Below are 24,982 nucleotides of genomic sequence, written 5' to 3' on the forward strand. Positions count from 1 at the left end.
TTTTACACCCCTGTAAAATAATAAGCCCACAGAGACAAGTGGAATAATAGGTGTATCTTATGCTCACATTCTTATATTTAAAAGTCCAAGTTTAATATTTATTCACAAGGCACTGGCATACAACTTACACAATCGTTTAGGTGAGCCAAGTGCCAATATTCTAGCAATGATGTCTTGATGGTGGTGCATCCGCAGAATGTGACCCAACAGTGTGGGGCCTGCTCCAAACGTGGCGATTCTGGAATCACCACTAAGTCTGGCTTTTGGGAAGCAACTTTGCTGATGCTATGTCCTAGCATGTAGTCACAAAGAGAACATCAACAGCTAAGAGGACATCTCCAGTATGCCAGTCATTAGGAATCTCTCAAGTGGACTGCAAAAAAGGTGAGGTCAAAGACAAAGGAGGACAGCAGAGACCAAGGCAGAAGCAACAGCATAGTCCCGGTGTGGGAGAAACAATCTGCAGGGTTGGGTCCCACCAACAGGTGAAGGGCAAAAAAGTTTCCTGAGGATGTAACGATGGGGAAGACAGCAAAGAGCCCACTACTGGAGCTGAAGAAATAGATGCCTGGTAAGAACTGACTGTAGAAAAAGCAGAGGGCAGGAAGATTGCCCAGGAACTCTGGTTATTGTAGTTATTGTATCAAGCAGCATGGGTACCTGGTGTCACAGTTCCTGCCATGCTTGGGACAGCCACATCCCATGTTGGAGGGCCCGAGTTTAGGTCTTGGCTCTATTCCTAATTCTGCCCTCACTCTAACATGTACTGTGGGAGGAAGTGATGGTTCAACTACTCATGTCCTTGCCACCCATGTGGAAAACCTGGATTGAGGTCCTGCAGCCTAACCCACCCCTGAACACTACAGCTCTTCTGCTTTTCTCTCTCTCTTTCAAATAAAACAGAAGATAAAAAGCAGCACCAGTGGCAGCATGACCATGAGATGACAGAGCAAGGGAGCAAGTGAAAGACGACATTGGGTCAAGGGCCGGTATAAGGGCCCAGGGTTCTCTGAATACGGAAACACTGGAGAAGGCTGGCAGCAGGCCGAAGGTCTTTATGAAGTCCAACAACAGATGTGATGGAGTTAAAAAATCTACCCAAAGAAAATTTGTGCATTGGTACTATGAATTAATACTCACTGGAGAATTTCAACTAAAAGCTTGAGACGAAAAGAGAAACTAGACTCATTTTGTGTAAAGAATGCCAATAGGATCTGATTTAAGCGATGAAATCACAGGACAACTTCTTGGCATACAGCTCAAGAGCCTATTAATAGTACATGCTCATAGAATACTCCAGATCCCTGACTTATGATTAATTTTAAGCTTCCAACAAAGTCAGTTATAGGATGCATCCAGAAGAATCCACAGAACCCCAGAATGAGTCTTCTCAGTTGACACGCATACCCGCAAGAAGTAAGGAAGATATCCAGTGACATCTAAATGTTCAGAACCTAATTTTCAAAAGGCTGTTGTTTCAAAAGGAAATGGCTTAAATGGAAGAAAAATATTTGAGGATGACTTGAACTGAGAACTATTCCTGAAAATTAGTAGTATGCCCTAAATGTGAAATGGAATAAAAATTAAAATCTTTTAAAAGTGCAGTGGCTTCATTTATGTCAAGCATCTATTAAAACACCATCTTCATCCATTTAATAAAAATATTAAGTATCAATCCCTCTACAACATTTTAAACGGGGAATGCTGCCATCAATTCTGTGACTTGGACACAAAGGTGATTTAATATCTGCACAATTCTACACTATACCCAAGCAAAAGCAAATACTTGGTTGAGCGGATTAAAAAAGACAACCAGCTCATCTCCATTCAGTCATCATTCACTTTTATCCAAGTCAAAATTAGTTAAATGAGGATACTTTTAGCAATAACTTGCCTTCTGACTTTTAATGCTAAAATATTTTCTAGAGGAAAAGATTAGAACTGGAAGCATTGAACTCAACCTCTTTTAGCACTCCGACATAGGCCTATTTGGTAAATTTCTCTGTAATGGGGAGGTGGCAGTAACCACTGGCACCTCATAAAACTGTCTCTTCCTCACCCTTTCCCCCCAATCCCATATTGTTAGACTGTTTGCTACAACAGCTATTGCTTTCACTTTAGGGATTCCCACCATGTAAAACGAAATTTCACCTATAGCCAACCCCATCCCTTCTCACCATCCTAACAGTACAGTTTTATCATGCATGTAAACAATTTATATCGTTAGTAAACAAAAATTATTTATATCTGGGCAGTAACATTTTCACCTTTTATCTTAAAAACTGCTCAAGTTTTATGACTTACCTCTTTATTTGAAAGTCAAAGTCACAGAGAAAGATTTCCCATAAACTAGTTGACCTCCCAAACAGCTACAATGGTTAGGGGTGAGCCAGGCCAAAGCCAGGAGGTTCTTTCTGGGTTCCGTGAATGGGTGTCCTGGACTTAGGTCCCCAAAGAAAGGACAACTATAAAGAGTCATGATTTCATGGATGTCATGCAAACACACACTAAAAGCTATGTGGTGCTTAATTCCTAATATTAAAATAAGCTGGGTTTTTCATCCTTTTTTTTATTGAAAGGCAGAGCTACGGAGAGAAGAAGAGAAACAGAGACAGATCGTCCATCTGCTGGGTCACTCCCCAACTGGCTGCAACAGCCAGGGCTGAGCCTAAGAGCTGAGCCTATCTCAAGCCAAGAACCTAGAGCCTCCTCAATGTCTTCCATGCAGATACAGGGTCCCAAGGCTTTGGATCATCCTCCACTGCTCTCAGACCACAGGCAGGGAGCTGGATGGGAGATGGAGCAGCCAGGCACGAACCAGTGCTGCGTGAGATACTGGTGATGCATGTTGAGGCCTAGCCTACAATGCCACCGTAGCACACCTAGAACAAGATTTTTAAGTCCACAGTAAAGGTACTTCCTAGGAAAGATATAATCCTATAATTTCTTATGGTAATAAGTTCATTCCTAACAATTCAGGTGTTATTTATGTAACTGATTTTATTACAGAATTCACAAATTCACTAATTTTAAAAAACTGAATACCAAGGAATAAAATTGACATTCTATGATTTGTTTGTTGTTTATTATCTTATCTATAGTCCTGTGGAACAGTGGTCTTTCCACCACATTTATTTAAACATTAAACTTGTTATTGTAAAATAAATGGAAACTACGTTATAGTAAAAACTGAAAGAAAAGGGGTCCATTGCAGTAGCCTAATGGTATTGCTCGCACTATATACCATATGGGTGCCGATTCTAATCCCAGGAGCCCCTCTTTCCAACCAGCTCCCAAGGCTTGTGGCCTGGGAAAGCAGTCAAGGACAGCTCAAAGCCTTGGAACCCTGCACCTGTGCGGGAAATCCGGAAGACGTTCCTGGCTCCTGGCTTCAGATAGGCACAGCTCCAGCCATTGTAGATGCCTGGGGAGTAAATCAACAGATGGAAGAACTTCCTGTTTCTTCTCCTCCCTGTATATCTGACTTTCCAATAAAAAGAAAATAAATCTTTAAAAAAAAGGACTGAAAGAAAAAAGGAATTTTTATAACCACACTATTTACCAGGGTTTTAATTAGATGCTTACCATGAAACATGGAGTTATCATTTCAAAATCTCGCAGCAGTTTTGTCAGAGCGAGACTGTTTTTCTGCTATGGATATCTGTTTGGAAAGTTACTTATTGCTTGAAATACTAATAAAAATAAGGTCAAGTTGGGGTCTTCGGATTGTTATGTATTATTTTACTTCTGTAAACCGATGACTAGTGGGTTTCAAAGACAGCAGGGAAAGTGCGCGTCTTCTTAGCTGAGGGCGAGGAGCGGTGTCAACATGGCCCCAGAAAGGGTGAGCAGAAACCACTTGAGTAAAAAGAGAACTTAGATCAAAGTCAATTTTCTTTCTTGATTCCCAAACACAAGGATGTGTAAATATTTGCTTCAAGAACAAAAAGGGAATTTCTGACACAAGATATAGCTTGAGGTTAACACGGAGCGTCACTGCTTTTCATGTTAAACACACGAGACACAGCAAGTTGAAGATATCGAATGAGCTCCAAGGTGGAATGGTGCCAGATGTGTAGGGGAAGCCGCTGTTCACTGGCTGGAACTCCAATCCAAATGCTTCTAACTGTCACACTGAGCAGCTGATAGGTCATTAGGGCTGCAGGCATTTTTGTCTTTTCTATAGAAAGCAGGTAAAAACTGCAGAAAATGAGACTGGGACCAAATGATATTTAAGTTATGCATGACTTTTTTTTAAAATTCTTTGTGTACACACACAAACAATTTAAAAGCAATATCCACAGCAAAGCAATGCAAAAATAATGCTTAATGGTTCATTATAAATCCAAGCTATAAACAAAGAAGGCTTAATTCACAGTAGAGGTAACTTATACTGATGCTTTCAAGTTTTATGTTTTAGTATCCCTAGGGGAAGCAAGTGGTAGAACCCACCCCAACAGCGCTTTTACTTCTTATATAAGCAGCAGGCAATACTGAATATTCTGCATATAATATCTGATTGAATTAATGGCTTAAAAACTTTGCCAGGCTCCAATATTCTATGCTGTGCATGTTTTCCTTTGACTTAGATGAGAAACAGAACCCAAATCTTCGCTTTGAAGCATGATTACGTTGGAGTGTTCAAAGCAGCCATGCCACACGAAAGGAGATACAGTCCCTCTCCAGTCTTCTTTGATGAGGAAATGCCCAGCAACTCTAGTCATTCCTTATGAGAACACAATTTTTACGATCTTTAAAAACCAGAACATGCAAGAATTTGCACTCTTCTTACATTCCAAGGCAGAGCTCATAAAGCATACTTCCCTCCACACTGGATCCTGGGCTGCATACGTTCCCAAGACCTCCTAATGGCTTGACTATAGAGAGGGCAGATCAGAGGGGAAGAGATGAGCCATGGACACCACCTCTATCCCACTGGACCACTACGCTGAGACAACTGGGCATTCACAAGGTCCTGCACTCTTCAATAAATGTAGTGGTCCAGGGGTGGGTGTTTGGCATAGCAGGAGATAATGGTTCAAGTGCTTGTATCCCTAAAACACACATGGGAAAACCAGACAGTGTATCAGCTTTCTGGCTTCAGCCTGGCCCTGGCCTGGCTATCGCAGGCATTTGAGGAATGCTTGAGTGTAAGCGAGCTCTGTTTCTCTGTAGGTATTACCATTGTCTAGAGCAAATATTTTTATCTTTCATCCCCACACCTGTTTTTTCTTAATGATTCATTTTAATGAGTTGAAAGGCAGAGTGGCAAAAAAGAAGACAGAGAGAAAGATAGCTGCCTGATGTGCAGGTTCACTCCTCAAATGGATGCTGTGACTATGGCCGGTTCAGGCCAAGCCTAGAGTACAGAGCTCCAGCTGAGTCGCCCAAGTCGGTGGTAGAAGTGCATGCCCTTGTACAGTCTTCTACTGCTTCCTTAGATTTGCTAGTTGGCAGCCGGACTGGAAGTAGGGGACCCAGGACTCAAACTGGTGCACTGACATGCAATGTGGGCATCACAGATATTTATTTAAGCTGCTGTTTCACCACTGGACCTACACTCAAAATATATATTAATAAAGTGTCCGGTACAGGAGCCTCGCGGCTAAAGTCTTCGCCTTGCACACTCTGACATCCCATATGGGCACCAGTTCTGATCCCAGGAGCCCCAATTCCCATCCAGCTCCCTGCTTGTGGCCTGGGAAAGCAGTTGAGGATGGCCCAAAGCCTTGGGACCCTGAACTTATGTGGGAAACTCAGAAGAGGCTCCTGGCTCCTGGCTTCGGATTGGCTTGGCTCTGGCCATTGCGGTCACTTGGGGAGTGAATCAACAGATGGAAGCTCTTCTTGTCTGTCTGTCCTCCTCTCTGTATATCTGACTTTGCAATAAAAATAAATAAATCTTTAAAAAAAGATTATAAGCAGTTCACAGATACAATGCTAAATACAATGATTCTATTCTCTCCCTTTCCTCCTTTTGTTTTTAACTTTTGTAATACCAATTTTAATTTACTTTAACAGCACAGGCTTAATGCTTCACTCAATAAAGAGACCAACAAATTAAAAGCAGAGTGCTTACTATTCAACAAGAATGTATAAAGGCTAGAAACAAAAATCAAGTACCAATTTGTCAGTTATTCCTTTATATTTATGTTAAGCTTATTTCTGTATTTTATATATTAACTGCTGCAAGTCAGAGAAAACATGTGACATGTGTCTTTTTGGATCTGGTAACAGTCCCCATTTGCATCCATTTTGTTGTAAGAAGACAAAAATTCCATTCTTTTTCTTCCTTGTAGTATCCCATCATGTGCATGTACCATAATTTCTTTATCCATTTGGTGGTCATCTGGGTTGATTTCGTATCTTAGCTATTGTGAACTTGGCAGCATTAAACATGGGTTGCAAATAACTTTCCGATGCTGATGTTTCCTCTCCTTATAGTCCCAGAAGTGAGATGAATGCATCCTATGATAAATCTTCCTTTAAATTTCTAAGGAATCTCCATCCCGAATTCCATAATGGTTGCACCAGTTTATACTCCCAAGAATCATGTGTTAGGGTACATTTTCCTCCACATTCTCAGTCAGCACTTGTTATTTTTAACTTGTAGATGAAGGCCCTTATAACCCCCATCCCATCTCTAAAATACAGTGAAGCCTTACATGACATTCTTCTCTTTTTCTTTCTTTTTTTTTTCTCTTTCCTTCCTTCCTTCCTTTTTGAGGAATTTTCTCAAGTGCACCTATTTAAACTTTTTTACCAGGGCCAATATTTGTGGACTTGCAGGATGAACCCTTGCCTGCTACTCCAGCATCATACACCAGAGCACTTGTTTGAGTCCTGGCTGGTCTATTTCCAATCCAAGTCCCTGCTAATGTGCCTAGGAAGGATGTGGAGGGTGATCCAAGTGGTTGGGTCACCCATGAGGCCCAAGTGGCTGCTTCCTGTGGCCTGACCCAACCCAGGTCACGCCAGCCACTGTGCATATTTTCAAGGTGAATCAGAGTATGAAAGATTTTTGTTGTCACCCTGCCTTTCAAATAAAAGATAGGTGTTTAGAAGATTAAAAAAAAAAAACACTTCTGCCCACCAGCAGGAGATGACCTGAACCCAGTCACTCAGATATCGCAGGTAGGCATCCCACGGGGGCCTCTTTGCTGCTGTGCCATAATCCTTACCCTCTCTCACCTAGCATTCTGGAATGTTTCCACACAGTGGATCTGTCTTCAAAATCCAAAGAACTACCCCAGTACAACATTTGTTCAAACATTCACATGTATCTTTTTTTATACCACAAAGATGATTACAGGTATCTTAATGTTAGATAATTCACCCAAAGACAGCTACTTAGAAAAAAAAATGCAAGCTTGTGTTGAAGGTAGGTATATGAAACAATAAAAAATCAAAACTAAGAGGAATTAAATTCTTTTAACTTCTCATTTGACCATATTGGGACTGTTCTCTGATTACTTCAGCCTACATACTTGGAAGTTCATGATTATAGAGTAAAATCGAATGATGTTTCATATAGTCTTTCACCAACTTCCAATTTTCTTTGAGATTAAGCTATTAACCTGATTTCACCCCTATCAATGAACAGTGATTTATCTTATGCACTCTCACCTTTACTAGTCACAGACAAGCAGCAGAAGAGGGCAATTTCAACAACGTTTCCGTCATACCACAAAGAGTAATCATTTGAATGAAAAGGAGTTGAAAGCTTTCCAAAGAAAATTTTCTCCTTGAAATAATATGTGATGTGCTTAAAAATCACACATGAAATAATGTTCATACAGTGAAGGTAGATCCTATACCCTGGTTGCAGGTACACCACCAAAAGCCAAGGGTGAAATGACAAAGCCAGCCCATTCTCAAGGGGAATCGTTGACTCTCTGGGAAGCCTTGTGCAACAGAAACCCAATACATGCTTTCCCTGGCTCAAACAGGAACCCAAGAGGCTGTGGAACAAGTATGTACAAGGCAAACACATGGGGTAAAGAAACATAGTCCAGGGAAACACAGGATCCTTCATCTGACAAGAGGTTAGGAAGGCTACATGCCACACATAACCAGCATTTCTCCTCTCTTTAGCTTTCTTTGAATGTTTTTTTTTAGATTTATTTTTTTTTAATTATTATTATTTTTTTTTATTAGAAAGGCGGATATACAGAGAGGAGAGACAGAGAGGAAGATCTTCCGTCTGATGATTCACTCCCCAAGTGAGCGCAACGGCCGATACTATGCCGATCCGAAGCCAGGAGCCTCCTCCGGGTCTCCCACGCGGGTGCAGGGTCCCAAAGCTTTGGGCCGTCCTCGACTGCTTTCCCAGGCCACAGGCAGGGAGCTGGAATGGAAGCGGGGCTGCCGGGATTAGAACCGGCGCCCATATGGGATCCCGGGCGTGCTAGGCGAGGACTTAACCACTTGCGCCACCGCGCCGGGCCCAATGTTAACATGCTTAATGTTTAAAACACTCTTGCTTTGTTTTCTAGCTAACATCCTTGTGAGAAATCACTTCAGTAAAAAATTAAGGTCCTTTGTCTAAATATTTAAACCAGATATTTTAGAGAGGACATAAGTTAATGCTAAACAGCAAACCTTCATTCAAGCATCCAGGAATCAGTAATAACATTACCTATTACTGCCATAAAGAAGAAACCACTTTCACTTGGAGATTTAGCCTGAAAGGGAGTCACGGGTGTCTCCATAAACACAACAATCTATTGTGAGTTGTTTTTAAAGTATTACTGCCTCTAATTCATAGAATTTCTCCCATGATTTGATTTTCTAATTCCATGTGGACACCATTTCATGTCCCAGCTGCTCCACTTTCCTTCCAGCTCCCTGCTTGTTGCCTGGGACAGCAGCAGATGGCCCAAAGCCTTGGGTCCCTGTACCCTCATGAAAGACCTGGAAGAAGCTCCTGGCTTCTGACTCCTGATTTTGGATCAGAGCTCAGCTCTGGCCATTGCACACTTGGGGAGTAAAGCAGTGGACCAAAGATCTTTCTCTCTCTTTCTCCTCCTCTTTGTATATCAGCCTTTTTAATAAAAATAATTTTTTAAAAGAATCAACTATTCTGCAGATAGATACTGTCTTCCTCAATGTGCTGTGGGTATTAAACCCACCAAGTGACAAGTTTATCCTAGTATCTCTGTATTCTACCTCTGTTTTAGATTATACACATGAGCGCTCAACAATTAGTATGCACTGACTTAATAACATTCATTTTAAACAAATATTAAGCAGAGAAACAGAATCTTCAGCAGTTATCTGTACTTTTTAAGCTGGTTGGACTTTGAAAGAAAAAGGACCAATGTTGAGGAGTGGTGAGTCAGCTTCAGCAATAGCATCCCATATCAATGCCAAAACGAGTCCCAGATGCTCCACTTCCAGTCCAACTGCCTGATAATAAATATGGAAATGCACCAGAAGACAGTCCAAGTGCCTGGGTCCTGATACTCAAGTGGGAGACCCAAATGTTGTTCTAGACTCTTCACTTTAGCCTAGCCCAACCAGCTCTGGCTGTCATGGCCAACTGTAAAATGCAGCAGTACATGGAAGAATCTCTCCGTTTCTCTCTCTCTCTCTCTCTCTCTCTCTCTCCTTCTTCTTTCTCTCTCTCTCTTTCCCTTCCTTGCCTCTCCGTTCTCCACCTCTCTCTTTCTGGCACTCTCTCTTTTAAGTAAATAAATCATGAAAGAAGTCATCAAAATGGTTTTCATACATAATCTCTTTATTTGCACCCTTCTTACTAATGAATAAATTTGCAGAAAATGTCTCGATACAAGTTACTTGATCAAAGACTGCTGGCTTTCTCAATGCCTGATTACTTAAAAACATCACACAGAAAAAAACTAATAACTAAGTCAAATTAAACAAATCCTGACAGTGTTTCCAAGGAAAAGAACATGATACCACAGAAAACGACTCTATTTTAAAGCATCTATTAAACCTTAGGGCTCTTTTTCTCTAATTTGAGTTAAGCAAACTCCCCAACTTTACTTCCCCAATTACCATGAAGTAGGAAGAGATGTTACTTGGTTGTTACAAGAAAGATTTTTAAAACAGAAGTCTCTGTGATGAAACACACGCACATATGATCCAATTCCAAGTCTAGTAGAGCGTATACATGAGAACCACCTATGCAATCTGATTCCTGGGCACCATACCAGGTATTATTCAAGCAGCATTCTTGGAATTGACCCAGGAATTTATAGTTCTTAAAACATGCTGGGTAAATTCCCTCTGAGACAGGGAGATGAAAAATACTGATTCTGTGCTATCGGAACATAAGCATTACCGTACTAGTCCAAAGTATGATACAGTACAGCTGCACCTTGGATTCTACGGGGGAGTTTCCAAGACACACATAGGCACCAAAATCTACAGACACTCAAACCTTTACACCAAAAGGTGCAGTTGTTGCACGTAACTTGTGCACACCCTCCATTACACTTTAAATCATCTCTGGATTACCTGAAACAATGACTGCAAATAACTGTTACGCTCTTTATATATTACTTAGGAAATAATGGCAAGAAAAAAGTCTCTGCCATAAATATAAATTCTTTTTGACATTTTCAACCTGTGGTTGAATCTGTGTGTGTGCAGTACATTGATTAAGAGGGCAATTGTACAGAATGGCAATGTGCTGAAAGAAGAGGCTATGTATTGGGCCCAATGAGAACATCCCTCTTTTCTGTTACCCAATGATCAGGCCCTCTGACAAAGCCACATGGTGGTTGGCTTACCTAGACAGCGGTAGGGGATCACGATGTGAGCATGAGTCTTGCACTGCTTACGACTCCTCTTGCACCAGTTCTGGATGGTCACTGGTTGGTTGGCCTCTACCACATTGGTGATCTGCAGTTCTGGGTAGACCTAGAAGTGAATACAAGAAGAATAAATTGTTATGTAATAAGGATAAAGCTAGCATGTACAGGCACCAGATGTGTTCCACCACTCTTACAATCTACTGCCATACCAAATGGTGTCAGTACAAAGAGAATTTCAAGTGACAAGTGTCGGGAATTCCAGCTGAGAAGGAATTCTTACCAGCACTGGGTGGTTTTGATGCAAAATAAACCAGTGTAGGGATGTTACTCTGTAAAGTACTAAATACAATACTATTTTAGTGGAACTGTTATAGTAGTCACTTGGAGGAATATTCTCCATATTTCAATTTGCCTTACTGATATTTCAGTAATTTAAAAAAATATTTTGTAGTGGCTGCACAGTGGCTCAAAAGGCTAATCCTCCACCTTCTAGCACCAGCATCCCATATGAGCACAGGATCATGTCCTGGCTGCTTCACTTCAGATCCAGCTGCCCGCTTATGATCTGGGTAAGCAGCGGAAAATGGCTCAGGCCCTTGGTCCCCTGCATCTGCGTGAGCGACCCTGAGGAAGTTCCTGGCTCTTGGCACTGGATTAGCTCAGTTCTAGCCATTGCAGCCATTTAGGGAGTAAACTAATGTATGGAATATCTTTCTCTGTGTCTCCTCTCTGTAAATCTGCCTTTCAAATGAAAAAAAAAAAAAGAAAAGAAAAGAAAAGAAAAGAAAAGAAAAACATGTATGTTTCAAAACATTATTTTGCTGCAGGATATATAAAGTAAGGTTGGTTTTCCACATAAAAATCCTTTTCTTTAGTCAAATTTACATAGAAACAATTGTTCAAAACATTGGAAAAGGTGTCATTTAGTTTGCAGAAGAACTGCAGACGGAAGGGTTTGGCTTAGTGTGTTAAGTCATCAGTTAGAGATGTCAACACCCATACTGAAGTGCCTGGGTTAGAGTCCAACCTCTGCTTCCAATCCCGTTTCCTGCTAATGCTCCTGAGAGGCAGCAGAAAGGGGCCCAAGTCTGGGGGTTCCTGACACCCCTACACGGGAGACCTAGATGAAGTTCCAGACTCCTGGCTTTGGGCTGGCCCAGCTCTTACAGCCACGTGAGGGGCGAACCTGAAGATGTAAAATCTCTATCTCTGTGTGTCTGTATGATTTTAACTTTGAAATAAATAAGGTTTTTTTAAAAGATTTATTTTTATTATTTTTTTATTGGAAAGGCAGATATACAGAGAGGAGAGACAGAGAGGAAGATCTTCCATCCGATGATTCACTCCCCAAGTGAGCGCAAAGGCCGGTGCTATGCTGATCTGAAGCCAGGAGCCTCTTCCGGGTCTCCCACGCGGGTGCAGGGTCCCAAAGCCTTGGGCCGTCCTCGACTGCTTTCCCAGGCCACAGGCAGGGAGCTGGAAGGGAAGCGGGGCTGCTGGGATTAGAACCGGCGCCCATATGGGATCCCGGGGGTGTAAGGCGAGGACCTTAACCACTGCACCACCGCGCCGGGCACAATAAGGTTTTTTTTTTAAGGATTCCATTCATAAACTGTCTTCTCTCAACATCTACAGTTTGTTGTTTTCATTACTACCCTTAGAATCAAGTGTGCTGAGCTCTTGGAATGAAATGTGAAGTTTAATCAATGAAAATACATTTGTGATTTATCAAATCACATCTATATATTAGTGAGTAACTTGGGAGAAAACTATAAACACATAAATGTATATTAAAAGAGAGCTTTTCCTCTCATTGACCTTGTATTTCACCAAGTTTGCGGCTTTGTCAGATAAGTAACAGTGAAAAGAGCGAGCTGTGGGGATAGCAAAGGAATGTTTACAATGATATCTCATGAAATCTAAACTGGATGAAAGCGAGAACATAGAGGAAGTTACACAGTTAAAAGGTGATTTGTTTGATAGAGTTCTGAGTGAGCTCATGGAATTCTGCCATGGAGGTACCAGAGAATGAGGTGGTTACAGCAGTACTCAGAGAGTCAGAGAAGGGAAACGAAGATTCTGGAGACGCAACAGTTATTGACAATTACAAGGAAGATAACGTTTCCAATCATGGGGCATTACTAATAAACAACAATAAAACAACATTGCTGGAACAATGAGAATTATGGAACTGGTAAACTGTCAATTTGGAAGATCATAAAGATCAATATTAAAATCACTTAAGAATCATAAAAGCAACACTGTACTGGATGACAGAAAGCCAGAAGCTAAAATCTTCAAAGGGCTGGGTTGAACACCAATGGAGCGGAAAGAGATCTGCTGATGATGCCAGTGGGTAGAAGACAATGACAATGGCGTTGGAAACATGAACTTGAGCTAAGGCGGGGTGTTGGTGGGAAGGAAGTGGTTGGAGAGTGAGCACAAGGATGTAAACATCCACTCCCACCCCTAGACACAAGCTGTGAGGACTGTGAAACTCCCTGAGCAGGTCACAGGGTCATTCTGCCTTTAGTGTGTGTTATGCACGAGGGGAATTTTGCCTGCAATTATTAGTGACATGCAGAGATTCACTGTGCTTCTGTCCATATCTAAAATGTTGGGGTGGGCACTGGGGCACAGAAGGCTAAGCCACTGCTCGGGATGCCAGCATTCCACATAAGACTTGTAGTTGGAGTCGTGTCTACTCAGCTTCCACTCCACCTTCTTGCTAACGCACCTGGGAAGGCAGTAGAAGTTCTTGGATCCCTGTCACCCAAACAAGAGACCCAAATGGAGTTGTAGCTTCCCAGCTTAGCCCGGCCCAATTGAATTTTGCAGCTGACTCTGGCTGTGGCATTTTAGAGAAAGCCAATCTATAGAGACAGCAAAAGGACTAGTGGCTTTGTTTGTTTGTTTGTTTGTTTTCAAGCTGGCCAGGGAGGATGAAAAGATACTGCACATGGGTTTTTAGGGCAGTCAAATCCCTTTATTCTTCACTGACTCATAGGTCATGTAGTAGCATCATTTTCTTCAAGAAAGTTTATTTTCTTTTTTATTTTTTCAGCAACATGTTATTTACCTTTATGATGTTGTAACTTTTGTATTTTTCTTCCTGCTGTTGATCTTTGTTTTCTAGCTATTCACTTAAGGAGATGTATTATAACTGTGTAATAGACTATCATACCCAGATGTGAAGATACAATGCAGTATGCATCTCTACTTCCAGATCAAAGATGGACTCCCGGTGAAAACCGTTAAATGTATTTTGACAATAGGATGATGAACTCTCTGCCATTGTCCAAGCCTGAAATGTCAGGGTGTGCTTAAATAGCAGAATGATGGAGTTATGACTATTTAGAAGGATTATACTATTGTACTGATATAGGGGTGGAACTATATCATAAAATAATAAAAAATTTTTTTGCTACTCATTTTTTATTATTTTTTTAAAATTGTTATTAACATTGTATTATGTGATACAGTATTATAGGCACTGGGATCCCTTCATATGATACTGTGTGGTGGACACATGAGGATGCCACGTGTCCAAACCCAAGCACACCTGACTGAGTCCTAACAGAAGCCACAGTCTTTGGGTGATGGGGTTTCAATGTAGATTCCTCCACTGTAACAAATACACCCTCTCTGATGTACAACACTATTGAACAGGGCACCATAAGAGTGACAGGGCAGAGGTTGAGGGGAATTCTTCGTACTTTTCTCTCAATTTTGCAATGAACCTAAAACCACTCTTTTGAAGGAAAAACACTATTCAAAAAATTAAAATAAATTATCGGTAAAGTACAGGATAAATTCAACATTGTAAGGTATGCTGGAATACAGAAAAGGGAAGGGAATGGGAGGAGAGGAGGGATGGGGAGGAAAAGCAAAAGGAAAAGGAAAAGGAAAGAAAGGAAAGGATATTGAAATCAGAATCCTGGGGGTAGGTGCTGAGTTCTTCAACACACTGTCAGAAACCTGGCTTCAAAATGATGGCCCTGCATCTCTTTTACTTTACTTCATTCTTTTTTAAGGCTTCCAACACCTCCATATTCTAGGTCACAGGTAATGCTCTACTTGAAACTGCTGCTAAAACTTTAATATCCCTATGATTTCTTTTTCCAAATTTAATGAGAGGCAATGTGGCTCTACGTGCAGAAATAGAATTCCCCCACCACTTCTCCTTGTTTATTGGTGCCACAAAAAGATCGTGTTGGTGAGTCATAAACTCTGATACAGAGAGCCTGCCCCGAGGGGGCTCGAGCTTATGTGCAGCACCTGCGTGAGTTATCACATTTCCGAAAAGGACTCTAGCTGCCACTTCACACAGACTGCCCTGCTGAGAATCCTCTCCGGAGTTGTCCGTGTTCTATAAGCCCTGTAGCAGCAGCAGTCACATCATGTCACGCTGGCTCCTGCTCTGTTGAAAGCCAGCAAGTGTCTGGAGGCTGAGCAGCGAGTTTTAGGAGCCAAGGCCCTGTGTTTCCCATGGGTTGTGCTCCACCGCCAGAGCCCTGTGCTATTATTCAGTGCCGCAGAGTAGGAACTTTCGGGGCTGTCAGCTTCCAAGCTGGTAGAACTACAGACTGACAAATTAAAATTCAGCATGATGGGATTGCTTCCCTGAGATACCTACAGCTTCCTTCATACAGCATTCAGGAAACACAAGCTTCACCCTTTCATTGTTCTGACCATGAACTTTAGTCCACAGGTGTTGTTTTCTCAGCTTCCACTTCTCTTTCCATCCACAGTCCTGATGACAATTGCTCAGATTCAGACAAATATGGAGATGACAGCATCTGAGGGACATCAAGTCCATACATAGTATGCCAACGGTCTAGTCATTAAAATGGAAGCAATAACTTAATTCACACTTCTATTCCGAGATAAGAAGCTACACATTTGGATGTGCCAAATATAATATGCCTTGGCAACCCTAAAAATACAAAGAAGACACAGCATGTGTGGATTTGATGTCTCACATTTTATCATCGCCACATGTGTGTGCATCTTAACAATTTCTTTAAAGAACCAGGGGCATATACAATGAGGGTAACAGAAGCAGATGGACAGTGAGACTTGGTTAGATAAAGTGCTGTCACGTGCTCAGTGACTTCCAAAGAAAAACTCAAAGACACTGCGAAACACTGAAGTTCAAGCCAAACTTCCTAACAGCACATCCAGTTTTATTTCTTTTTAATTAGGTAGCTCCAGTCCATGTCCAGAGAAAATGAAGCATCTTCTTACTAAAAATGCAACAGAGTTTACAGTTTGATCATAAATAAAAATTAAAACAATTGGACATAGAAATATTCTCACCGCTAGTTATCAATCATAGGTATCAGTTCGGTACATAGTATTTTCTCAAAAAAAAATTTTTTTAAGATTCAATTGTTTTTATTTGAAAGATTTTATAGGAAAAAGATACAGAGAGAGGGGGCTTTCCATCCATCAGCTGGTTCACTCCCCAAAGGCTACAACAACCAGAGCTGAGCTGATACCAAGCCAGGAGCCAGGAAATACCTTCAGGTCTCCCACGTGGGTACAGGGTCCCAGAACCTTCAGCCATCCTCTGATGCTTTTTTAGGCCACAAGCAGGGAGTTGGATTAGAAGTGGAGCAGCTGGGACCCAAACCAGTGCCCAAATGGAATGCTGGTGCCACAGAGAGAGGATTGGTCCCTATTTTCTTAACACAGGAAATAAAAATGCCTACTTTAAGCTATTTAATTTCTACACCTTTCCTAACACAAACAACACATGAACTGTTAATACAACAAACACTGATAATAATTTGTGAGTGCAACATAAGCAAATCCTTATTCCCATATCCTTCCTTTGCAATTGTTTCTTATATAAAAGCCAATTCTGAGTTAACTTCCTTGGCTATCAAAAAAAGACTTGAGATAACTAAACTATATTAATACATGCTTAAAATAAAGTAGGTGAAAAATCTAGCCTGTGTCAGCTACTAAAAAAATAGACTGTCCTCAATTCTTTCTCAATTACAGTGACTCAGGGCAACTGCTGTTAAAATAGCCACACTGTGTTCCAAGGGCACTCTTACCTAAGATCCCTTATACCAGGGAGCCTATTAGGCACCTCTTGTCCCTTCACAGAGAAGTCTCCTTCACCCATAGTGAAATATAATGTCAACGCCCCCGCCAATGCTCTATGGCATTTAACATTTGGAGTTGCACATTTGTGTCCAGGATATACTGTACCACCTCCCCAGTGCAAAGGCACTTCCGGAAAGGCAGGAAACAGCCCTGCACAGGGCAGCCTCCCTGTGGTGTCCATATGTATTAGAGACTTCCAGAAGGTTGCCAAGTCTATGCCTCTTTGTGGCACTCCAGTTCTCAGCGCTCTGAAAGATTTGTTAGCAACCCTATTTCAATTGTCTAGCTCCATCCCAATAGCTAAGCAGAGCCACAATAGCAAAAAAAAAAAAAAAATAAAAAAAAAAATCTGAAGGTTTGCTTTATCTTCTATAAGAGTTTAAATTTAATTGTGTTTATTCATCTGAGAATATAGACAAAGTGACAAATGAAGGGGCAAGGGGAGTGGGACGATCCCATACTCTGGTTCACTCCCCAATGCCCACCAGGCGAGAACTGGGCCTGGCCAAAGCCACAAACAGGCAGAGCAAGGCCCCGGGTGCTTGAGTCACCACCACTGCCTCAAGGATCTGTAAAGGCTTTGACCCCATGCACTCTGAATTGGGATACAAACTTCCTGATTAACTTCCTAACTGACAGGCCAAATGCCTAAACCTCTACCCCCAAGAGTTCTGAACAAACACATGCAGTCTCTCACTAAGTGGGGAAGACTAGAGGGAGTATACGTCAAAACCCTGAGGTGAAAGGGTACGAGGCACCTGGAGGGAACAGCTGATGCAGGAGGATAACAGGAAGATGTGCTCACAGAGAGGCTAAGGTGAGAGTCCAGAGCTTGACGGACAAGGTGGAGGAGCAGCCAGGGATTCATGCAGCCGACTTATGGGAATCTTCCCATGTACAAGATTCCAAGAAATTACCCCACAATAAGATTCCCCCTTTCAAACAGAAGCTATTTATACTGGCTTTCTAAGGGACAAACCAAGAACAAGGCCCAGCTTAAATGCTGGTTCACGTTAACAGCCACTCCACATTTGCTTCAATCTCTGTACCCACATCTCTCAATCCAACCCTGGCTGTGTCTTCCTCTCCTTCCTGCCTCAGTCAGACACCTTCCCCATCCAGCCATGCCTGTTGGCCTCCCTGCCCTATCACCATATACACGCCTTGAAGGCAGGTGCAGTGTGATTCATTGTTTCCGGTCTCCCAAAAGTGGCCAAAACTGTGCCACAATTCAATGCCTGATAAAACATTCATGAAACTTCTGCTTAAGGTGAGACCTCATTCTTAGGGAAATCCAGTTCATATGAACAACCCATTAGGCAAATAAGGCAACCAAAATAGGCAGTTATTGGATTTTGATCTTTAAAGAAAAATAAACATGCCAATGCCTTCCTACGTTGTTTTTCAAGCAGATATGGTAACTTATGCAAACAATAGTGATTTACCAAAGACAGCCAAGAAAATTACAAATATGAACAGCCAGGAAAGAGGTAAAAGAGAAACAAACATCCTTACTAGTTGGTCCACTGCAAGTTTTGTCTCAGAACTTGGTTACCACTACAACATGTATCATAAATTTAAAACATCTAAAGTCTCTATTTTGTTCCCTCACTCTTCCCAAACTGAAAATATAGTAATCTCATGCAAGATGATATTTAAGTTACTAAAAATACAATGAAAAGATACTGATGATATTTAAGAAAGCCCAAGAACATGCATGTGTGTGTGTGTGTGTATCTATTTATATATTTCTTTAAAACATATGCTGCTAGAATTTTCTTATATTCTCAATGTTAAGGGCAAATAAGGAAATCCCAGAAGTCTCTTGCCAGCAGGTTTCCTGGGGCAGGTAAGTAGTGACAAAACTGTCTTTGTCCACAACTCAATTCCAAATGACTAAATGTGTTTCAAGAACATAAAATGTATAAACTGTCAAAAACAGAATTACCAGATTAAGTAGGAATGATCCCTAACATTACTAATAATTTGCCTATTGTTCTTTGCAGTCATTCCATTTTAAAAGTTAATTCTTAACAAAGTTTTCATTTTCAAAAAATTCTAGAAATTATACATTGCGAGTAAAACAATGTTTTAAATATGTAAGTCCAAGGTCGAGGGGAGGTATATGGTCTAGGGGTTCAGAAAAATGTTTGTGATGTCAGTGTGCCAGACTGGAGGGGCTGGGTCCAGCTCCTGACTCGAGCCTCCTGCTAACATGCTCTACGAGTCGGGGATGGTGATGCTCCTCTGTCACTCATACAGGAGACCTGGCTTGAGGTCCTTTCCCTCAGCTTCCGTCTCTCCCAGTCCTTTACTTACTCAAGCCTAGGGAGAGAGAATCAGTGCCTGTGAATGCTGACTCTGTCACTCTCCTACTCTCTTGCCCCCTTAACTAAATTTTATTATAAAGTCAGTGAGTGAGATGTGATGCCAAGACATCTTGGTTTATACATCAGTAAAAGAGATAGCAACAAAAATGGACACAGAGTTTGTCCAGAACTGATGCATACTGGGAGCAGTTAAGACAAAGAACTTGCATTCCAGGGTGGCGGGTGGCTGTCTGCCATAGCAGCTGGAACACTGTTTGGGACACCCATGTCCCATATCACAGCATTGGGATCAAGTCCCGGCTCGACTCCTGACTGCAGCATATTGCTAACATGCACTCTGCTCCCCACGACCCACTTGGAAGATGGACTTTCGCCTGGCCCAGGCCCAGCTGTTATGGCATTTGGGGAATGAACCAGCAAGTGGCAGATCTCTGCTGGCCTCTTTTTGAATCTGCCTTTCAAACAGATTGTGAACTGGTTTCCTGGACTTAAACCAGTAACAAGGGTGACCAGATCTGAAAATGATTAAAGCTGAATGATCAGAATAGAGCGAGTTAATTCTATTTATTTATTGCTTAAAGCTTTGCACTTTAAAAAAAATGAAAAGTCAAAAATATCTAGCCTGGGGTAAGTAATCATATCTTAAAATCTATATTGCATGCTAACTATTTCACGATCTTAGGTAGCATGTATGAATACATACAAGAAACAAAAAAACCCAAAGCCTTATTACAAAATGTTATAATCTAACCATGGCAGTTTTTTTCATCTTCTAAAAGCTTTCATATGCCAATTTCTATTTTAAAGAAAAATATATAGAAAAACATAAAAGGGCAATAGGAAAAACATGTAGTAATGTAGGGTGTATTACTACCAGACATCACTACAATGTTTGTGGGGTAGCTTGTCAAATAACTCTAAGAATTAGTAACTGCTTCAGTTTTCACAAGGTCATGGTACAACTAAGCATGCAGTGTATACTCATAAAGTTTTTAAAGTGTCTATCTTAATTTTTATTTGAAAAGCAGAGAGTAATATTTCACTCACCATGCATTCCCCAAATGCCTACCAAAGGTGCAGCCAGATCAAAGCCAAGAGCCTGGAATTCCAACCAGCTCTCAGGGAAGGGTAACAGTGACCAGAGCCATCACCAGCTGCCTCCCAGGGTGTACACTGGCAGAAAGCTGGAATCAAAGACTCCAGAGCTGGAAGTTGAATGACCTAGCCTTGCTTACAAAAACAAAGTATGTCCTGCTTCTGGATTTAAACAGCATACATAAACTTTTTCTAAAATAAAGGAAAAAAATCACACATTCAACTGTTTTCAGTATACATTCTTTCCATCATGAGTGATGCAAAAAACAGAATAGCTAATTTAATTGAGGCAGGGAAGTGGAAACGGAAAGTATCCTCTGCTTGCAGGCTAATGAGGTGCCAGACAGCTGAGGCAACACTCCTGCAATACCGGCTGTGTGAGCAGTCCTCCTGCTCCAAACACAGCCTTCTATGAGCCAAGGAGGTGACACGCAGCAGGGCACCAGCAGTTCCCAACAATACAGCCCACTCTGCTTCTGACACTGGATACACATGTACTGTTAGACCCACACATTCAAACTTAGCATTGGAGAATACTGTGAAGAACTTGACTGAATGACTTGTCACCATAATCCCTACGTGCTAAATATTTGAGAGAAAGAGAGAGAGAGAAAGAAAGAAAGAGAAGGAGTGAGAGATCTTCCTTCCACAGATTCACTCCTCAAACACTGCTGTGTACATGGGTAGCTTAGATCTGCTCTCTCGCAATTTATGACTATTTATTTATACTTATTTCTTTTATCTATTTCAAATGCAGAGCAACACATTTGACTAGTTTCTGTACAATGGTTTCATATACTTTTAGCACCAATCTAACACCTATGGTTTGTGCAAGCAATGCTAATTTTTATACAGAGCAATACCTCTATGTAAAAGTGATTTCACTTAAACGTAAGTTTCTGAATCGTTCAAATACTAGCACCATATGTATATGTGCCTGTCATCTGAGGATCAATTTCAGTCCTGCAGAAGTTGAGTTCAAATAACTTCTAAGAATGCATCATCACTTCTACTTTAACAGTGCACACAGCATCCGCTCAAAGCTTGCTACCCGAAAGATCACAGCTGCTGTTGGCTTCTGTTTTTAATTAAATCCTAACCTCACACTGCCGCAGCCTGAAAACAAAAAGGTGGAGATTTCTGATTCTTTTGTCTGGGAATCCCTTGTTCACACATTGCAGCGTAGAACTTGAGTAACAAGAATGGTTTTGTTCAACTCATCTCACACACAGGCAGTTTTTGTTTTGGTCAGGTGTGGTGTGATTTGTTTGCTGATCCCATTAACCTATAGACAAAACGAGCTTTCATTTCCTAGAGCAAGAAGGTTAAAGAAATAGAAAAATGGACATTGTAAACTGTGGGAAAGAAACCAGGTAGAAAAACAAGCAAATACACCTACAATCTAATGAGATTATAAAGAAAGCCCCGTTGTCTAACTTCTGCTGAAATCTCTGCCAGCTTTGCCAGCTTACTCTGGTCAAGGTTCTCTCCAGAAATATGCTATCAGAAAACAGAGCTGAGTCATCCACACCTTCCAGAAGGCTCTCCCTGGCAGGGGGCATTCTGCTTGTTATAAAGGTTGGGCAGCAGGACTTGTGTGTCAAGTTCTTTCCTTAAAGAACATTGCTGGAGTCTTAAAGTTCATAGCAAATGCAAGCCATCAAAAAATATGCATTTAGTTTTAGAACACTTTGCTCCAAAACAACTGTATTCTTCAATTTAATTTCCCCATGATCTTTTTAAAATACCCTCACACAAAGTCACATTTAATTGGCGATACTTAACTTTTAAAACACCTGTCTGTGTGTTCCCATTTTGAAGTGAGGAAAGGATTTGTGATTCTGGATTGCTGAGTGTGCAAGAAGACCAGGGATGCCGTCATGCAGCAGCCATGGTCACCTACAGGATGGGAGGACGCCAGGCCATCTTTCACATTCTTTTCCTCAAAGGTATTGTGGCATTTCAATTCCCTCCTCTCTGTGGTCTGACCTACCCTTGGAAACAAGCTAATTTTTCTAAAACGGTTTTGTCCAGAAAAACACTCAGCTAAACCCTCCCAAGGCGTCTGTTAATCTTTTGGCTTACATCCTAAAGCCCCAGATTTACAAACGAAGATTCTCTGCTTTGCAGCTTCATGCCATTCTTTCAATCTCCTGAAGACCCATCTCAATTGTATTGAACTGGACATTTGTAAGCGCCTTACGAGCCATGAATGGCAGCTCCTAACATAAAACCCTATTCTTAACAGCACCCAATAAATACTGGCTAAATTCGCCTTTATTTGATTTTAGTCTGTTTAAACTTCAAGAGAAATAAAATTCCTGAGATGTAGGACTGGAGCATACTTTTTTTTCCCCCTCTTATATCTCAAAGTGTTGGCTTTACATAATAATAATTTAAACAACTCATCAGTTTAAAAAAGTAAAAGGAAATCTAACAATTTCTATTTTATGTTCCTCGGGTTTATGTTCCTCTGGGTATGATTCAAAGGGAATTTAATCCTAGTTTTATCCTATTAATATGAAAAAAATTCCATAGGCCAAAGTTTGGGTACTACAACAGTTCATTTAAGGCAGACAGTGTCTTTATGCCGTTTAATAATGAATAATTTATATAATCACATTTGAGCTGTTTTCATGATGTCGGCACTTTTTGTCTCTAGTATAGAACAGAGAAAAGGCTCTTTTCTTCCTCTTTTTTTTTTTTTTAATCAAAGAACCACAGAGAAAAATCATAAGAGCGTCTGTTGTGGCCATCTATTATTACACACAAACTAGCCTAAAACTCAGCTGGCTTCAAGTAGTAAACAAAGAATCCTTCAGGGATTAGCTTTGGTCCATGCATTCAGAAAGCACATTTAGTGTTACCACCCAGCATGGTATAACTGAATATTTAAAGCCACACTATCTGCTTGTCATTCTGCTACTGCTGAGAATATAACATGGCACTTGAATTTTATCGGGGTGAAAACAAACCAAACTAATACTCAACATTCCTCAAACTCTTCTCCCAAAATATCTCTTGATAGAGTTCTGTCAATGGAAGGAAAAAGTCTCTACAAAAGTTGGCTAAGAGCTACATTTTGGTACCGAGGAGCACTGAGAATCCCTGTGATCGAGAATCCCTGACCAAGGTGTTCCAGTCTGCAGTCCGACACCCGGCCATCCACAAGCACCAAGTGCTGACCACCATGTTCCTGTAGGAGCCCAGGAATGGGACCCGATGGACTGGAAACCACTCTCTTTTGCACTGTGGATCAAACACGCTGGAACTGGCGTGCTTCTGCAGCATGCCCTTGTCGTCGTCAGCTTGGGCTACCACAGGCTGAGGAGCAACTGACACGACAGAAGTGTGCTTTATTTCAGTGAAATTCAGATGCTGGCATGGCTGTGTTCGGGTAGAGCTCAGCTGCACCATGCCGCTTTGTCCTCACAGCACTCACTGCCTCTTTGTGGGAACACGGAGAAAAGCAGCAGGCCCTCTGGGGAGGCTCTTCTCACGAGAGCTAAATCCCATCCCAAGAACCCCATCTTCATGACCTTAACAAGTCCTGCTCACTTCCTGGAGAGCCCCTCTCCAAATATCATCACATTGGGGCATATGGTTTCAACATAGGAAAACAGGGAGTGACAGCCCCACGGCGGCAGTCATCAACACATATTTGATGGAGAGATTTATAAAAGCAAAGAAATTTACCAGCTTTATTAATATAAAGTATAAAGAGCAGCCAGGTCTTTCCTGTGCTGGGTCTCATGCCCCTACCCACTTCAGTGCTCAGGAAAGGCAGGGGACCTCTCTCTACCCCCGTCTGTGCCTCACCAAAGTTATGACATTGCTCCTAACAGATCCTGGCCAAGGAACGGAGGGAGAGAATTGTAAGGGTTAGGGTAGCCTGCCCTGCCTGGCTTCAGTCAGCTGCTCTTTTTCTTTACTTTTCCCTCCTTTTCTTCATTTCTCTCTCTCTTAAGCTTTCTTTCTTTTTATTGGGAAGTCAGATTTGCACAAAGAAGGAGAGACAGAAAGAACTGCTGTCCGCTGGTTCAGTCCCCAAGTGACTGCAATGGCAAAAGCTGAGCCAATCGTAAACCAGAAGCCAGGAGCCTCTTCCCAGTCTTTCACACAGGGGCAGGGTTCCAAGGCTGTGGGCTGTCCTCTACTGCTTTCCCAGGCCACAGGCAGGGACACAAACCAGTGCTCATACGGGATCCTGGCATCTGCAAGGTGAGGATTTAGCCACTGGACCATCACTCTGGGCTCACCCTGCTCCTCCCTTCAGGCTGAGATGTTAAGTATGTAGATGCTGCCTTGCTGGGAATCCTATAGTGTCCACTATTCCCCATCTCCTGCATCATCTTGGCCCTGCCCAAAGCCAGACAAAGACTTCCAGAGGCCTGTTCCCCAGACATCTCAAGAAGAGCCCAATCCAGTCGAGGCAGCCCTGGGCTCTCAGGCCCTTCCTGCCTAGTCTCACAGGTGAGCTTTCTAGTTTGCAAGTTACCCATCTTTCCCACAAAAGAGAACTCATTCTGGATGATATTGCCTATAGTCTCAAATCTCCTTGAGCCTCAGTTTCCCCAATTGGAAAAAATGGGGGCAACCTCTTGCTAGCAGGAGCTCCTGTAGGTTCCTCCTTACATTGCCCTGATTCAGCACTTAGAC

General features: G+C 41.7%; 1 protein-coding gene across 10 annotated transcripts in view; it reads right to left on the reverse strand.

Moving 5' to 3' along the window:
- The window catches only part of LOC121156772 (amyloid beta precursor protein), a 248,055-nt gene that overhangs the window by 163,950 nt on the left and 59,123 nt on the right, over positions 1–24,982 (reverse strand). For all 10 annotated transcript variants that reach the window (XM_040980686.1, XM_040980688.1, XM_040980685.1 and 7 more), the window contains one exon: positions 10,758–10,887. In XM_040980686.1, coding sequence (XP_040836620.1) covers positions 10,758–10,887 — 130 coding nt within the window. The remainder of the gene's footprint in view (positions 1–10,757; positions 10,888–24,982) is intronic.

This window comes from Ochotona curzoniae, unplaced genomic scaffold (genome assembly GCF_017591425.1).
Source record: "Ochotona curzoniae isolate NIBS_2020 unplaced genomic scaffold, NIBS_Ocur_1.0 contig_3498, whole genome shotgun sequence".
In the NCBI taxonomy this organism is placed as follows: Eukaryota; Metazoa; Chordata; class Mammalia; order Lagomorpha; family Ochotonidae; genus Ochotona; species Ochotona curzoniae.